Here is an 18544-nt window from a genome sequence, read left to right as displayed (position 1 = left end):
GAATTAATCTAGACCACCTGTAAATGTGTCAGTGACAGTGACGTGTTTTTTTTTTTTTTTGTTTTTTTTGTCTGGATAAGTTAACTTTTCAAAAGTAGCCTAACTTACCCTTGAAATGCATTTAAATCATAAATACTAATGGAAGTTTTACTTTTTTTTTTATTCCTGTCAAAAAAATTATATTGGAATTTCAGTTTATCCTTTAGGGTCTTACTGGATTCCTAGAATTTAACATTCTGATTGATTTTAATGGAATTTAATTTTCTCCTATAGGAATTTATTTATATAGTTTTATAAAAGAAGTCACTGACTTTTTGCGACAGGTGGGTTTCAGTTTACCGCTTTTCTCATTCATTCCTAGAGCACCGGGTTCGCACCATTGACAGTAAAAGAAATGGACACAGCGACCCCATTGGATTTAACGGAGACAAGTGACTTGGCAGCGCGTCACCACGCGACTCTCCTGGACAATCGAAAATGGGCAAAAATCCGGGAGCTGGTTGCTGAAGCCATGCCCACATATCACGACGCGTTGAAAGTGACCACGCCCTTAATTGTGCAGAACTTTAAGGCTTAATATAATTTAAACGGATTTATAAAAAAAAATTCACCCCCCCTCACAGTTGTCATGAAGGGAAAAATTAGTTATATAGACCAAAATTATTTTTTCCTTATTTGTCAGTTATAATCATCAAAATTAAAAGAAATATACATTTGAAATATATCAGTCTGTGTGTCATGGGTTTGATGAAAAACATTCCAAATAGAAGATGGTTGGGCCATGTTGGTTCAGCCAATTAATTTTGAATGTATTGTTGATGGAATCAAAATCAATAAAGTTAAGATCACCATTATAATATGCATTTAATATGACTTATTGTCTCAAATAATGAGATTTATTTCTCCATAGGAATTTTATTATAACCTCATTAATAAATTTAGATGTGGGCTTATCCACAAAAAACGGGTTGGTAGGCCAAACGAAACAGACCCTCTGCCTTAGCGAGCAGTGTTCTGCCTTTTATTGACCCTTTGTAACCAACAATCACATTTTTTGTGTGTGTTTTGGTAATAATAGGTTTGAAGTTTGCTGAACACCTATATTCATCTTTAGTAATTAGTATACCAAGTATGTTACCCTATTTTTGACAGCAATAGCCTCAATAGAAGAGAGCAATCTTTAATTGGAAGCAATTCGCATTTATTAAAGTTTACATTTAAACCCGAAGCTTTAGAAAAATCATACCTGTATCATCCGCTAATTGACTAATTTTTATTTTAGTGTTACCAATTGTGATACCCTTTAACTGACTATTGTTTATATGTGTGCTAAGGAATTGTGTTGCAATTAGAAACTGGTAAGGAGAAACTGCACATCCTTGCTGAACGTTTTAAAAAGAATCTAGGAGAAGTACCATTACTTAATATGATAGAGCTGTTACCGTTTATGTACAGCATTTGAACCATCCTGCAAAAAGCATCACCAAAGCCAATTTTTTTGTAGAGCCTGAAATAAAAATGTATGTTCCAATGTGTCGAAAGCTTTGTAATAATCTAAAAAGAAAATGAAACCATCACTGTCTATTAAATCTGAATAATCTAACACATATAGAAATAACCGGATATTACAAGAAATGTGCCTTTTCTGCATAAATCCTGATTGTGGTCAATTACAGTGTGCAAAACATATTTAAATCTGCTCCCAGTGTGAATAGTCTAGCTCATCTGCAGCTGCAGTGACACTCAACGGATGAATGTCACATTGTTTTGTGGTTTCGTGTGGATGCAGATATTTCTTGAGACCAGGGGGGAAAGAGATCGGACAGGGAAAGTTCTGGCTTTGTGTGGACGCAGTGTATACAAATGTGGAGAATGAGAATCGTTCAAAAGCTGTTTTATGTTCAATGACATATATTCAGTTTTTTTTTGTAAATAGCATTTGACCTTTGTCCGAAAGCTCTAAAATGCTGCCTTTTGAGGCAGTTTGTGTGTAAATGTATATTTCTGACTAACTTTTAGCAATTTTTATGTTATTTCTAGTGTGGAATTCAATATTATAATTATATTAAATATTAATTTAGTCATCACCAAAATTTATTTTCTTGTAGGTCATTCAATCGTTATGCTGCCACAGAAGCCTGTCCAAAAGAGATTTCATGAGGTGCCTTCATGCAAAAACACTGCCTTCAAACTCAAACGGCAGTGAAGCAGGAAGTCAACTGCCTATAGGCTTTTGGAGACAGCCCTCGTTTTTGCACGTTCAACTTGTAACCACAGTGTTGGGCACCTTAGTGCTTTAAGTGGGAGCCCCTGAAGCCAAACGTACAAAAAAAAAAAAAAAAAGAAAGAAACCTTTAACTTGAGTTCAATTTCTTGGGGACTTTTGTTTTAAGGGTGTGGATGGAAGCGGACCAAATAAAATGTTTTAGCTAATCATATTTAACAAAGAACACCATTTTGTAGTGAAGTGAAATTGTTTTTAATTAAACCAAAGTGAGCATACACTGTAAAAACTAAAGGTGCCTCAGGTATCCTTTTGAGTACTCCAGGAACCTTAAAATGTATTTTAAGTGCCTCAAAGCTCTTTTTCTCTATGGTTCCTGGAGGAACCATTATAGTCTTTGCAGTTCGTGCAGGAACTCATGGGATCCTTGAAGCACTTTGTTCCCAGTTCTGAGGTTCTGGAGTCACCCTTTCATTACACTGAGACCTCAAAGTGCTCTGAAGGTTCCTGGAGGAACTCACATTTTAAAAAAGGGTTACTGTAAGCTCTGTTAACATTAAAGTGGTTCCTGGAAGATCTCACTTGTAAAAGCCAGAATCTGGAAGAACCAAGAGATTCATGTGACAAAAATGAAATTTGACTGATTATTATTATTAATAATTACTTTTTAGGAATTTGATGGAACAATGACTTTTGTGGCACTTTCCATGTGAAAAAAAAAAACTAAATGTAAAAATCTTCACACTTGTTCTGTCAAAACATAAATAAATAAAATAAAATAACTTAATAACTTAAAATAGTTAAATAGTAATATTTAGAGTTTTTTTTTTAAATTGGCTAATAAAATAAGTTTAAATTATTCAGAAATAATTGTTCAGCTGTTGTCAAGAAGAAAATGCATGAGGTTTGGACGCGTCCTCGCGCTCCTACTGTTTGCTCGCGCGCGCGTGCGTGCGTGGAAGAGCGATTTCAAATACAAAGAAGTAACGGCTCCATTCCTCAAAGAGAGTAAGAAACAACCGCTGGGCAAGGTGAGTAAAGACTCCAAAATAAATACACAGATTTATTATTTGTATACTAATTCCTACACTGACACATTAGACTGTATGGTTTTTTTTTTGTATGTTTGTTTTAACCATTAATTTAATAGCCGCGATGCTTGCGAGTCTAATGCACTTTGTGGGACGAAATGGAGACCACAAACACAAGGTCACAAACAATAATTATTAGTTTGGTGTGCGCATGATGTTTACGTTTATTCATTGTAACTCTTTCGTTTACGTTTGTTAAATAGTTACACATCCATGTTAACGTACGTTACATTTGCACATAACGTACTTAAACTGGTTTTGATAATTATCTCTCCTCAGAAAATCCAGTAAGTTTCAAAAGCTTCACAGAGCAGCAATATGTAAGTTAAGTATTTAATTATTTATTTGACATTGAAATAACTGAAATAGTGTTTCAGCTTGGCCTAATCCAAAATTATATATGACTATACACTGTTACACTGAACTGAATTAAACAATAAAAAACTACCCATATGTTATTTTTTTATTCAGCAGTTAATGAAGAAATGTGGCTCTGTAGTGGACACCTGTGAGGCAGAGGACAGACAGCTGCTGAAGTCTGATGCTGGCTGACAATAAACAGACCTCTCTGGACGTACCCCATCTTTCGCAGGTGTGTAAATAAGTGAACGGTTGCAGACACACACCAGAAACCCTTCTAAAACATTCAATTATTTATAGTTTATTAACAGTTCTTTTTTTTCTTTTTCTTTTTTTTTATTGTTTTCAGAGTAATTCTAACATTGCTCTTCCTGTAACATGATGATCCTGCTGTCCTGGACTGTATATGTGTGTAGACATATGTAGTGTACACACACACATAGACACATTGTGTACTTAATTAGTCTACAACCATTAATCAGTGCAATAATATGACATAAATAATTCCTGTGGTGTTCCTCATTTTTAAGATAATAAAAAAATACCTGTGCTTAATGAATAAATGTAAATGTTTTATTATTTAATTTTATGTAAATCACTCTTTTTTTCAATGAACAGCCTACACATAATCTCAGAATAGCTGTGGTAATAACAGGAATCCCATTAGATGAGAGCGGCACTGCAGACTTTCCTGATGGTGAGGAGCTTCTTGCTGATGAACCTGCAGACATGAGTTCACCCTACTATGAGTAACTGTGTTCTATTCAACATTATACAGAAAAGCAATTAAAAGTTTACTAAAGCACACTATTTTTCTGCTGTATCTGTTGGTCATTCAGGAGGAGATCATGGACAATTTTCACAAGACTGATGATGTGTTTCAGCTGTGTTTGTATCGTAAATCCTCACAATGTTTGTATATATATATATATATATATATATATATTTTTTTTTTTTTAATTATGTGCATTTATAACACTATACTTTGTATTATATCACATTCATATCAAATTACAGAAAAAAATAGTTAATGCTAATGCAAGGGTGTTTCTAATCCAAGAGTCTTTGGGAGGGATGCAAAATTTGACATTGTTCTCTCTTCTGACTGCTGTTATCAGTCGATGTCAGATTTTTTCCTTTGATTGAAAGTTGTGAGAATGCTATTGTAGAGTTTTTCATTTTGCTATTTGAGTAAATGAGAATGCAAAAATATATTTGTGATACTCTCCCATTCACTGCTCTCGAACTTAACCCAACTATAACAACTTACGCTGCTGAGATAAAATAGCTGCTGCTAAATACATCTGTCTTGAGGCTTATCAATTTCTTGAAATGTCCTGTGTGAACTCTCCCAATCAGTCACCACTATTTAGAACAAGAAAGAATATGTTACTATTAGTTGCATTGTGTCTAAAATTTAAATCATTGTTTTAGGTACATAAAATGTTTTTTTAAAGTTCTAAGATTGAGTCACATTTATTTGTTTCTAATTTTACCAAGGTGTAAATGCTTTTTTGTTGTTTATAGCAGTATTAACACTGATGTTGCCATGAATGGGATTGTGATGTGCAGTATTGTGATGATGGATATTGTTGTGGTTTATCAATAAACTGTTTTATACGAATTTGTTTTATTTTTAATCATTAAAAAGGTCAATAGCAGGACAAAATAAACCAGTGGGGTGGGGGGGCATTAAAGAACTGAAATTAGGGAAATGGTGCCTTGAAGCAACCCAGGTGGTTCCTGGCCATCATAATAAAAGGGTTCCTCAAGGAACCATTGAAAGTTCCTCAGAGAACCAACCCCATTTAGAGCGGTGCATAGAGGCTCTTCAGACGGTTCCGCCAATGTGGCGAAGTGAAGAACCCCAAAAGGTGCCTCCAGGAACACCTTTTTACAGTGTAGCATATGGAACAAGCAATTTAGTCATGCACCTTTTGTTTTAAGAGATTCTGAATTTAGAGATGTACATTACTCTTAAGAGATAGTTAACCCCCCCCCAGGAATAGTCTGTATCATAAGCCCAATTCATTCATCAACAAGCACAAAATATCTTCCAAATATTTATTGCATTATCAATAGAACAGATTTAGCATGACACTTTCACACTGAACTCATTTTATCAAAATCTTGAGGTTTAAACAACCTCCCAAAATACCGTTATTTAAGACCATCTCTTCCAAACAAACATAGTACGTCATTCCCAGCAACATTTTAACTGTGAGCATCAGCAGCTGGAGGGCTGCAGAAATGCGTGAATGCCTTATGCCAAATTGCACTCATTTCTTTCAGGCAGACCTGAAGTGTGGGGGCACATAAACCTTCTTCGGTAGTCTTGCCCGTCTGAAGAATTGGTGCAGTGGCAGGGTGTCATTCTGAGGCTTCCAACTTCTTGGTTCGCCTGGCCTTTCAACCTGTGCCTCGGTTTTGTCTGGTAAAGGAAGGTGTGCAGGTGGACTTAAAGCTTTAAACCGTGGCTGTAAAAATTCTACAGGGCCAGTCTCAGCGTTTTCTGTGGAAACGTCACCTGAAAGTACCTCTGGTCTCAATTGTGGCAAGGTGTCATTCTGAGGCTTCCAACTTCTTGGTTCCCCTATCCTTTTAACCTGTGCCTCGGTTTTGTCTGGTAAAGGAAGGTGTGCAGGTGGACTTAAAGCTTTAAACCGTGGCTGGAAAAATTCAACAGTACTAGCCCCAGTATTTTCTGTGGAAACGTCACCTGAAAGTACCTCTGGTCTCAATGGTGGAATGGTGTCATTCTGAGGCTTCAAACTTCTTGGTTCGCTTGGCCTTTCAGAGTGGATATCAGGATTCTGCATGTACCCAAATGAAGGATCCTGATTGTAAGGAACTTGTGCAACTTGTGCCTCAGTTTTTTCCAGCGAAGGAAGGTACACAAGTGGACTTTGAATTGAAGCTTGGGACCGTGGCTGCAAAAATCCTCTAGAACTAGATTGAGTATTTTCTGTGGAAACAGCACCTGAAAGTACCTCTGGTCTCAATGGCGGATAGAGAAGTTTGGAAAACTGATTGGGCTGGTATTGTGAGTGACTTGAGATTCCTGTGCCAGGGTTATGGATAACAGACCTCTGATATGGATTTGGAGATTGGTCTCCACCACTCTGATACTGCAGATACTCTGGTCTCTGGCTTGAGGCTGACATAAATGGTCTCGAGTCTTGAGACACCACTTTAACAGGAAAGTGTCTGGTTGACCAAGGCTGTTGGATTGACCCATAAGGTTGACTAGGCTTTTGGTAATATTGTGGCTGGAAGGGTCTTGAATCTTGAGAAGCAGGATAAGGAGGATATGGCCTTGTTTGAGATTGCAGATTTATGGGAATACGCTGAGAAGTAGATGATAAGGGTCTGGTGGGTCCTTGATGACCATAACCATTTTGGTAGAAGTACCGCTGGTACAGAGGAGGCTGGAAATGTTGAGTTGGCTGGTAAAGTGGGGCACCAGAATCAAGGGAGCTGGAAGCTACATCACTAGTCAATTGATGTTCAGAGTAACCTTTCATGGGAGGTCTATCAGGATTAGCAGGTTCAAGTGGAGTAGTGTCAGGCTTTTGATATCTAGGATTTTGATATTGCGAAGGCTGATTTGGAACAGGAGGCCGAAACATCTGTGGGCGAAGTGGCAGTTTTTGACCATCATCGGAGCATAGGAAATAACCAGGTGGAATATACTGTGCTAAACTGGCAAAAGCAGGATTTACTTCAAGTGGATTAGGTTTAGGAAAGTTCTGAGCGGACCCATAAGACTGATACGGTGCAGCACTAGGGACAGGCGCTCTTGAAAGTTGATATTGCAGAGCTGGTGAAGACCCTGTTTGAGAATGAGTTGAAGCAGAACTTTCAAAATGAGGATAATGCATGTGGTGGGATTCAGGTTTAGGAGCCTTAGTGACTGGATCAAGTTCCTGTTGCGCCTGGGCATAAGGGACATGGGACTGTCCATTTTGAATATTGGAGCTAAACTCTGAGCTTGGGACAGTAGGATCAATGGTCGGAGCATAAGTCAGGGCAGGAGCCACATGTTTACTTTCTAAATGGTCTCGGGGAGCCGGCCGTGTTGGTATGGGAAGTGAAAATGGGAAGTTTACAGCTAGATTAAAAGAGCCAGGTAAAGGCGGTATTTTAGGCAGCAAAGGACTTCGGTGTCGAGAGGGTGCTCTAGCTGCATTTCCTGCTGGTTCCTCAACAGAAAATGCTTGCTCCTCCACTATCTGACTGGCTATTGCTTTTGTAGGAAATCCAATTGGTTGCTTTTGGTATACGTTGGGTACCCTTTGTGGCAATTGTTGGTTTGTCACAGAAAGTCCTGAATCCTTGATCGGAAACACTGGTCTTGGCTCATGTGGACAGGACAGTGTGATCACCTTGTCTTTTAGTTTCAATTTCAGATGAGAACGATCATCCTGAGGTCACATTTAAACCACATGTCAGAAATATTTAAACAGGTTAAAATATTGCACCAATGGTTTAAAAAATAATAAAAAATAATAATAAAAAAAAACCTTGTACTTACTCTGATGGTGACACCACAGCTTGTATATGCAACCAAGAAGGCGAGACCTCCCTCCTTAGACAGCTTCCGGTGCCAGCATTGAGTAGCCACATAAAGCAGAGGTGCCCATTCTCCATTTACTGTTAAAACATTAGCAAATATCTGCAAGACTACAATTTTGAGACCTCACAGAAACACCTTCACCCCACAATCACGCAATACGTACATGCAACGGACAGTTCATCTGCTGTTCCATCACCAACAGTCAACTCCATGTTATTGTTCTTACATGTGATGGAAGGAGGGGTAACACTTACAGGACAGGACAGGTCAAGATCTGCCCCATACCAGCTCAGAGATAATACATGTTTGGTTGGCTAGAATGTTTTGAGCAAAAAGAATAAAGAACGGTTTTAAAGGTCATCGTATTGACGGGTTGCGATTAGGCTACAATAAATCCCATTTCTGGACACTTTTGTTCTGACATGGCACATGAAAACGTGTTTGCTTCTGCCATAACTAAATAGGTCCAGTTTATCTTGATATTCGAGTCCAAGATGATAGCCATTGTTAGAAAAAAAAAAAATAATTTATATATATATATATATATATATATATATATATATATATATATATATATATATATATATATACAAATAAAAAGGCACCTTTAATTTGCCTGGCAAGAATAAACAGTGCTAATAGAGCTTAAAACACAGACAAATAAAATGCAAACTTGCCTCTCGTCTCATATAACAGGAATCATAGTTGATCAGCAGGCGAATATCAGTGTTTGTATTTCTGATGGAAACGCCACAAAATGCTGCCAAATGGTTCAAGTGAAGCAGGTCTCCTCGTGCTATCGGTAGAGAAAAGAACAAAAGCTGCAGTTTAAATATGACTAAAGTCATTAAACTGATTAAGCGGTTATGGCTATAGAAAAAAAAAAGTGGCCTACATTCTAAATAGGTTACAAAATAAATTGTCCACTGACATTACAAAAAGCATTTATCCTACTGGTTGATGTGAGTTATGTCAGGTCATTGAGGAGATCTGGTTTACACTTACGTCCATAAAATCTGATATTTGTCACATCGACATGCTTCAGAAGAAGTGTTAAGACCCGGTCGCCGCATTCAAATCGCGGTTTGGTTTTTCGCGTCTGTAGTTGTCCATCTCCCGGTTTCACACTTCTTCGCTGTTTTGAGTTTAGCCAAAAATACGACTTGAAGATATCACCACTTGAAATATCGTCGTGAAAATCAAACATCGATAGAGCGTATTTCCTATTGGCAAATTCGCTACAGAAAATATCCTGAAAAACCAACGATAAAACACAAAGTACTGGGAAATAGCCGCATGTATTCATTTTGGACTATTTAAACGCCGCTAATAACCATAATTTTCGGTGTTTCGTTCGTCTTAAATTATGTACGCACAAGCCAATGCCTACGGCGCTACTTGTATATAAAAAAAAACATTAAACACGGAAACATATGTAGTGAAACGAAGCCCGTGAACTTCCTTGTTAAATGGCATGAGTCACAGCTGAAGGTACTTGTCAATAATTTTCAAATAGGCTACCGAACCGCACGCAAATAATCACTAAATGGTTAAAACACTATTATTGTAGTCAATGAACAACTTTGTTCCGTTAAATCATCTTTAATTTAGAAACTGATCAAGCTTTAAGCACACACACACACACACACACACACAGGACACCGTTAAAATAATACGATTTGGGCTATGAAGCAAAACCAATCATTAATAATCAAGTTACACTAATCAATAACTCATAGGCTAATAAAAAAATAAGGAATGAAAACACTAACAAACTAGGCCACTGCACACAGGGAAAACGCATTTGATGGATTTTGTCTCAAAAACTTTCATTTATTGGTCTTGGGTCCAGTTGCGTCAACATGAAAACAAGTCTAACCAACTAGTTAATCAAGAGGTAATCAGACTATTGTCTCATTCTAACGAACAACAAAAAAACGATTAATATATAAATCCATTAAATCCGCATTAGGTGTTGCTCAAAACCCACTTTAGATTACTCATCAACCTCTGCAAATTATGCGCATTAGGTTTGAGATTAGCCAAATCTGCGCAGAACCGATCAAAAGCGAAATGCATGCCGGTTAGAAAAGTGTCAGAAGGTGTCTTCCAAAACGAGATAACATATTGGATATACTTTAGCAGTATGACATGGGTGTTTCTGCTAATTCAAAATGATAAAAGTAACCTATAAAAAAATCCCTGGTGGGTATGTTTTTTTTTTAAGATTGTTTCAGCAACAAGATTTACAGTACCCTCCTGCTGAGCTCTTTTTAACATTTTGAACATAACACCACTGATTTTTATATACAGAAAAGCACAATTCTGTTGGATTTTTATTGTGATTTAGACCAACTATTTGAAAGTGAACAGAATGTTGTCAAGTTGTTAAGTTGAAGTTACAGCAAGTTGTTAGCAGTTTGCTAACAACATGCAGGTGAAGTATAAACACAGCAAAATAAACTAGACAATATGAAGAAACCAAACAAATGGAGGAACATAATGTATTATGTATCATTTGTATAGGAGCATACATTTATGACCACATTAGATTGTATGTTTTTAAGATTAACATTTTAGTTATTAAAAATGCTCATTTGAATAGGTTATGCTGCTGAATACTGTAAAAGGTCTGTATAAAAAAGAAAGTCATGCAAAATAAACATACACAAACTTTATATTAACAATAAAGTAAATACAGTAAAACAATATTTAATAAATATGATTTATAAGATGAAGACGAAATAAAAACGTATTGAACTGTTTTAAAAGTCCATATGAGAATTTCTGAAACTGAACGTCATCGGTGTCATCAGTGAATCTAGCCAATCGTGGATCAGTTGTGTCGTCATCAGAACCTGTGCAGCCGCTCTTCAGAAGCTGCGCTGGCTGAGTTCTCCGGCTACTCTCGAATCGCTCTCACGGTACTTTGATGGCACACGTCACATTCACGTGGCATGAGCACTGTATGAAGTCAGACAAAATTTCTAACCGGCATGCACTGCTTCAAGTCAGCCAACGATCGGTTTGCGCAAAACTGCATGAAGTCGAACAAGCCTCAAGTTACGTCCACCTTGCTCTGATGTCATGCTGACGTGTGCCAAAAAACGCTCGCGACCAAAGGCGTTTCTCAATGTCAAGGATACTTCCAAGTCACTTCCTTCAGAGGCTAGGCGAGTCTCCTCTTTCGCAATTGGAGAACACATAAATGGAACAGTCTTGCAAGTGCAAAAGGTCCGTTTGAATAACGCTGTGAATGGTATCATTAAATTACTTTGGACAACTTAACTAGTTATTTATAAAAGAAATGCCGATGATGCAACCAATTGTTAAATGACAGGTCCGGTTCATTTAACCATTTGTATTTGTATAATTTACAATATCAATAGGTAGTAATTTTTACTGGCATTTAAACGTCAAACTTTACTTATATTTATACAGTTGTAAAAAAAATGTTGGTAACGTAAATAAAAACCGTTAACGCTCCGACTCTGCTAACGTTCAACATTTTTGAATTTTTTAACTAACGTTAGATAGCAATGCTGCGCGCATAAGATTGTGGGTGATTTGAGAGCGCGAAGGATACACATATGCATCCTTTCCTGTGTATGGGATACTCTTCGAACGAAGGACTCAGTCCTTGGTTGAAATTCCGAGGATCCTCGACATTGGAACAGTCCTTCGATGGATGGCGATGACGTAGCATCCTCGAATACTGGCTTCCGAGGATCCTTCCTTGACATTGAGAAACACCTTTAAGTGTCAGATTGAGCAGTCGAGCGCAGTTACTCTCCACCGACTGCGCTATTCAAAAGCATGATGGGAAACGACTGACTGACCACACAGCTTCATGCTCATTGGCTGAGAATGTCAACTGATACATTTTCGCTTTATTCTAAGAATTCGATTACCCATTTATTTATTCATATTTACATGCGAACTAAACAAAAACAAAACATGCCTAGTGAAGTTAAGAATTAGGACATGCATTTATTTTATTTAAGAAATTAATAAAACTTAAAACAAGGGAAGAAATTCTGAAGGATGTTTGCTACAAAACAGGTTTGACTTGCATAGTATTGGAAAATTCTATGGACGTGATATGGTGGCAGAAACCTGCTTGCTTGCAAACATTCTTCAAAATTTCCCCCTTTGTGTTCAGCAGAACAAAGGAATTGATGCACATGATGACAAAACTGTGGTATTTCGATTACATCCACTTCGTCAGAAATAAAAAATGAGAATGCGATCTTTTCCATTGCTTACATTTGCAGGCCACAAAACAGCAAGCTTCAGGGAGTGTCCAACTTCAGAGGTCTTTTTTGACCCCTTACTGCAGCCACCTACTCTCGCCTACATTTCAGGCGAGGCAAGGAACATCTAAAACAAGTCTATTTTGTGCCTCTCTGCGGAACTTCACCGTGATTGGAGAGATGGGTATTGTTGACTAGCCATGTGCTTCGTTTGGCCTGTGCAACCACTTTCATGCCAGCAGTTAAAGACACAACATGTAAGATTTTTTAAATGAAAATATCCAAAAAACACTAGTAGCCTACAGTGTTATGTATTTGCTGACTTGTGTACGATATCCCAAATGTTTCTAAGAATGTTACAATCCAGAGAAATAAGCACTTTTAACTAGTGACTCTGATCGTTTCCATTGTGTCACCTGCCAATGGCGCCACAATTCCTCAATTTCTGGTTTTGTTTTGTAGAAAACATGCAAATACCAAAGACACTTTAATATGTTGTGTGCTTTAATAGATCAGTGATGACCCCACACGCATTATAACAAAACTTTCAAATGTATCTAGTATGATAAAACATGCTATCCCCCCCCCACCCCACAACAAACACAAGACCAGAAGGAGTCTAAACCAATGTTTAGCAATCTTATACATTATACCCTTTTATATGCTTGCCTATAGAAAATACACATAATCAATAAGGTTTTTGAATTCTACCTTTTAATATTTGCGTTTTACAACATTATACTAAAATGCAAACTGGCGGTCAGTGGAGCAAAGCTTTTTCTGCTCTTCAGGCAATGACTTTGCAGGCAGCGTGTTTGCATGAAGGCACCTCTTGAAACTTTTCGATTTCGGACAGATTTCGGACAGGCTTCTGAGGGAGAGTAATGGTTTAATGATCTACAGCAAAATATAGAGAGCTTTGGTGATAACTAAGTGGATATTTCATTACTGCTATTAATTTCTCACTAGAAATTACATCAAAAGTGGGGAAAAAATTGATCAAACGTGTACAATTACACACAAACTGACCACCAACTGCAACTTTCATACACCATCTTTATTTTTTGGCTTAACTGTCACAGAATTGAATGCAAAGGATTGTGGGATATCAAAGGCAGCAAAGGATACATCTATGCTGCCTTCAAAAATCGGCCAGATGAAGGTATCTCAGCAGACAAGAACTGAAGATAACGTTCAATTCGGACGTGCCTTGATGCCTTCCTACCTTGGAATGCGTCCTCCGAAGGCAGCATTTTTCAGTTTTTGGATGCAGCCATGGAGTGAAAGCAAGCTGGAAGAGCAAGATGTATTAAAATATTTTGTTTTTTTTAGCATTTTGATTTTACGATTCATGGACAAAATCAGTTATCTGTGATCAAATATTGTGAGAGCTGATGTTGGGGAATTTAGTCAAATTTGTGCTAAATTATTATTGATACTGTCAAAAACTATCGAACTGCTTTAACAATCAAACCAGAAGCTATAGATAAAACAATTGGTAAATCTGATTTTTTTTTTTTTTATTAATCCAAACAGAATTGTTTTATGTAGCCTGTTTCAAAAATTCAAATGTATCAAAAATAAAAAATACATTTGGCTCCAAACAATCCAACTGAATTGTCGTGCTCAGTGTACATACTGTAGGCATACATACAGTAGGGTTGCAGAACTTGCTCGTAGCATGTATGTTAAATAGGGGCCAGGGGCTGTCACTTAAAGTATTGTAGCTTCCCCACTCAAATGTAGATGCAGAAAGAGTGTTCTCCCTAGTGGAGTTGAACAAAACTAGGACTGTTTGGCTCTGGACAAAGCCTCAGTGCTTTAAGTGGGAGCCCCCTTAAGCCTAACATATTCATACTAAAAACAAAACTTCAGTTCTGATTTCATGGGGACTTTTGTTTTAAGGGTATGGATGGAAGGGGTCTAAATAAAATAGGATATACATTTTGGGGTTTTTTCATAAATATAAGTTTTACAGAAATAGGAGAATTGAGTTGTATTACCGTTAACCTTTTTCTTAAAAAAAATTCACAAAAAGTGAGAGAAATTGTTACATACAGAATTTTTTTTTTTAGAGATTTTTATTACTCCTTAACAGCTATTCTTTTTTTAATGATTAGTCTATGTATTGTAAGTCTAATAGATTAGTCAAGCACAACAGAACTTCAAAATATTTATTGCTTTAAAATCAATAGAACAGTTTTATCAAGTCACTTTCACTTTGAACTCATTTTATCAAAAGCATGAAGACAAGTTTAAATAACCTCACAAAAGACAACCGGAGACCTTTCAATTAAGACCATCTCTGCCAAACAAACATTGTACGTCAACCCCGCAAATATTTTAATTATGAAGTTGCAGTAGCAGGTATGCAGAAATATGACCCAGATTTTTTTTTTTTTTTTTTTTGCCAATTACTCTTATTTCTCTGAGGTAGACCTGAAGTATGGGGGCACATAAACCTCCTTCAGTAGTCTTGCCCATCTGAAGAACTGCTGCAGTGGCAGGGTGTCATTCTGAGTGTTGGTTTGCCTGGCCGTTCAACCTTTGCCTCAGTTTTTTTCCTGTAAGGAAAGGTGTGCAGGTGCACTTAAAGCTTTAAACCTTGGCTGAAAAAATTCTATAGGACTAGCTCCAGTATTTTCTGTGGAAACGTCACCTGGAAGTACCTCTGGTCTCAATTGTGGATATGGCGTCAGGGTGTCACTCTGAGGCTCTTGACTTTGTTCGATTGGCCATTCTGGGTGGATTTCAGGATTCTGCATGTATCCAAATGAAGGATCCTGATTGTAAGGAACTTGTGCAACTTGTGCCTCAGTTTTTTCCAGCGAAGGAAGGTACACAAGTGGACTTTGAATTGAAGCTTGGGACCATGGCTGTAAAAATCCTATAGAACTAGATCCAGTATTTTCTGTGGAAAAAGCACCTGAAAGTACCTCTGGTCTCAATGGTGGATATGAAAGTTCGGAAACCTGACTGGGCTGGTATTGTGAGTGACTTGAGATTCCTGTGCCAGGGTTATGGATAACAGACCTCTGATATGGATTTGGAGATTGGTCTCCACCACTCTGATACTGCAGATACTCTGGTCTCTGGCTTGAGGCTGACATAAATGGTCTCGAGTCTTGAGACACCACTTTAACAGGAAAGTGTCTGGATGACCAAGGCTGTTGGATTGACCCATAAGGTTGACTAGGCTTTTGGTAATATTGTGGCTGGAAGGGTCTTGAATCTTGAGAAGCAGGATAAGGAGGATATGGCCTTGTTTGAGATTGCAGATTTATGGGAATACGCTGAGAAGTAGATGATAAGGGTCTGGTGGGTCCTTGATGACCATAACCATTTTGGTTGAAGTACCGCTGGTACAGAGGAGGCTGGAAATGTTGAGTTGGCTGGTAAAGTGGGGCACCAGAATCAAGGGAGCTGGAAGCTACATCACTAGTCAATTGATGTTCAGAGTAACCTTTCATGGGAGGTCTATCAGGATTAGCAGGTTCAAGTGGAGTAGTGTCAGGCTTTTGATATCTAGGATTTTGATATTGCGAAGGCTGATTTGGAACAGGAGGCCGAAACATCTGTGGGCGAAGTGGCAGTTTTTGACCATCATCGGAGCATAGGAAATAACCAGGTGGAATATACTGTGCTAAATTGCCAAAAGCAGGATTTACTTCAAGTGGATTAGGTTTAGGTAAGTTCTGAGCGGACCCATAAGACTGATACTGTGCAGCTCTTGGGACAGGCACTCTTGAAAGTTGATATTGCAGAGCTGGTGAAGACTCTGTTTGAGAAGGAGTCGAAGCAGGCCTTTCAAAATGAGGATAATGCATGTGGTGGGATTCAGGTTTAGGAGCCTTAGTGACTGGATCATCAAGTTCCTGTTGTGTCTGGTCAAAAGGGACATGGGACTGTCCATTTTGAATATTGGAGCTAAACTCTGAGCTTGGGACAGTAGGATCAATGGTCGGAGCATAAGTCAGGGCAGGAGCCACATGTTTACTTTCTAAATGGTCTCGGGGAGCCGGCCGTGTTGGTATGGGAAGTGAAAATGGGAAGTTTACAGCTAGATTAAAAGAGCCAGGTAAAGGCGGTATTTTAGGCAGCAAAGGACTTCGAGGTCGAGAGGGTGTATTAGATGCATTTCCTGTGGGTTGCTTAACAGAAAATGCTTGCTCCTCCACTATCTGACTAGCTATTGCTTTTGTAGGAAATCCAATTGGTTGCTTTTGGTATACATTGGGTTCCCTTTTTGGCAGTTGTTGGTTTGTCACAGAAAGTCCTGAATCCTTGATCGGAAACACTGGTCTTGGCTCATGTGGACAGGACAGTGTGATCACCTTGTCTTTTAGTTTCAATTTCAGATGAGAACGACCATCCTGAGGTCACATTTAAACCACATGTCAGAAATAATTAAAAAAAATCTTCAATAGTTGAAATACTGCACCAACAGTTACAAAAAACAAACACTGTACTTACTCTGACGGTGACACCACAGCTTGTATATGCAACTGAGAAGGTGAGACCTCCCTGCTTGGACAGTTTCTGGTGCCAGCATCGAGTTGCCACATAAAGCAGAGGTGCCCATTCTCCATTTACTGCGAAAACATTAGCAAATATCTGCAAGATCACAAGATTGAGACCTTACAGAAACACCTTCACCCCACAATCACTCAATACGTACATGAAACTGACAGTTCATCTGCTGTTCCATCACCAACAGTCAACTCCAGATTATTGTTCTTACATGTGATGGAAGGAGGGGTAACACTTACAGGACAGGACAGGTCAAGATCTGCCCCATACCAGCTCAGAGATAATACATGTTTGTTTGGCTAGAATGTTGAGCAAATGTATAAAGATAATTGATTTAATGGTCATCTCATTGACGCCCCCGTTGCAATTACAATAAATCCCATTTCTGGACACTTTTGTTCTAACATGGCACATGAAAACATGTTTGCTTCTTCCATAACTGAATGTCCAATGTATTTGGATATTCAAGTCCCAGGCGGTCATAAGTTAAAAAAAAAAAAAAAAGTGGACCTTTCATTTGCCTATAGCAAGAATAAAACATGGAATAATGCTAATAGATCTACTTAAAACTGCAATACTGAGACTGAAATAAAGTGCAAACTTGCCTCTCGTCTCATATAACAGGAATCATAGTTGAGCAGCAGGTGAACATCAGTGTTTTTATTTCTGATGGAAACACCACAAAATGCTGCCAAATGGTCCAAGTGAAGCAGGTCTCCTCGTGCTATCGGTAGAGAAAAGATCAAAAGCTGCAGTTTAAATATGACTAAAGTCATTACACTGATTAAGAGGTCATGGCTACAGAAAAGGGGGAAAAGAGCCTAACTGCCTCAACTAAATATTATCCGCTGACATCACAAAAAAAGCATTTACTGGTTGATGTGAATTATGTCAGGTCATTGTGGAGATCTGGTTTACACTTACGTCCATAAAATCTGATATTTGTCACATCGACATGCTTCAGAAGAAGTGTTAAGACCCGGTCGCCGCATTCAAATCGCGGTTTGGTTTTTCGCGTCTGTAGTTGTCCATCTCCCGGTTTCACACTTCTTCGCTGTTTTGAGTTTAGCCAAAAATACGACTTGAAGATATCACCACTTGAAATATCGTCGTGAAAATCAAACATCGATAGAGCGTATTTCCTATTGGCAAATTCGCTACAGAAAACATCCTGAAAAACCAACAATAAAACACAGAGTACTGGGAAATGGCCGCATGCATTCATGTTGGATAAAGACTATTTAACTGCAGCTAATAACGTCTCATAAGTTTTGGTGTTTTGTTGAACTTAAATTATGCGCTAACGAACGAATGCATAATCGAAATAGGCTACGTATAAAAAATAAATAATAATTAAATACGGCAACATACGTTGCGAAACGATGCATGCATGTGCACTTATTTATTAAATGGCACGAGCCACAGCTGGAATTAATTGTCAGTAATTTTCTAATAGGCTACCGAACCGCAGGCAAATAATCACTAAACTGTTGCTAAAACAAACTTATTA

At 38.0% G+C, this 18544-nt stretch overlaps 1 protein-coding gene across 6 annotated transcripts; it reads right to left on the bottom strand.

Annotated features, from left to right (window-relative positions):
• Nucleotides 1-5725: 5725 nt before the first annotated feature.
• On the bottom strand, nucleotides 5726-18424 carry si:ch73-90k17.1 (adhesive plaque matrix protein). 6 transcript variants are annotated; one of them, XM_052604839.1, is made up of 7 exons: nucleotides 17959-18422; nucleotides 17640-17758; nucleotides 17183-17333; nucleotides 16978-17096; nucleotides 15538-16877; nucleotides 6461-6762; nucleotides 5726-6076 (listed from the first exon to the last, which is right to left on the bottom strand). In XM_052604839.1, exons 1-7 carry the CDS (start codon nucleotides 18257-18259, stop codon nucleotides 5964-5966), a joined length of 2445 nt encoding a protein of 814 aa, XP_052460799.1. In that variant the 5' UTR covers nucleotides 18260-18422; the 3' UTR covers nucleotides 5726-5963. The 6 variants fall into 6 exon arrangements, with proteins under 6 accessions (XP_052460799.1, XP_052460766.1, XP_052460783.1 ...); XM_052604806.1 differs by having other exon boundaries at nucleotides 5726-6762; nucleotides 17959-18420; XM_052604832.1 differs by lacking the exons at nucleotides 5726-6076; nucleotides 6461-6762 and adding an exon at nucleotides 14665-15068 and having other exon boundaries at nucleotides 15164-16877; nucleotides 17959-18424.
• Between the last annotated feature and the right edge of the window lie 120 nt (nucleotides 18425-18544).

This window comes from Carassius gibelio, chromosome A1, assembly GCF_023724105.1.
Source record: "Carassius gibelio isolate Cgi1373 ecotype wild population from Czech Republic chromosome A1, carGib1.2-hapl.c, whole genome shotgun sequence".
Taxonomy (NCBI): Eukaryota; Metazoa; Chordata; class Actinopteri; order Cypriniformes; family Cyprinidae; genus Carassius; species Carassius gibelio.
The sequence above is the reverse complement of the archived record's forward strand: the minus strand, read 5'-3'. Positions and strand labels throughout refer to the sequence as shown.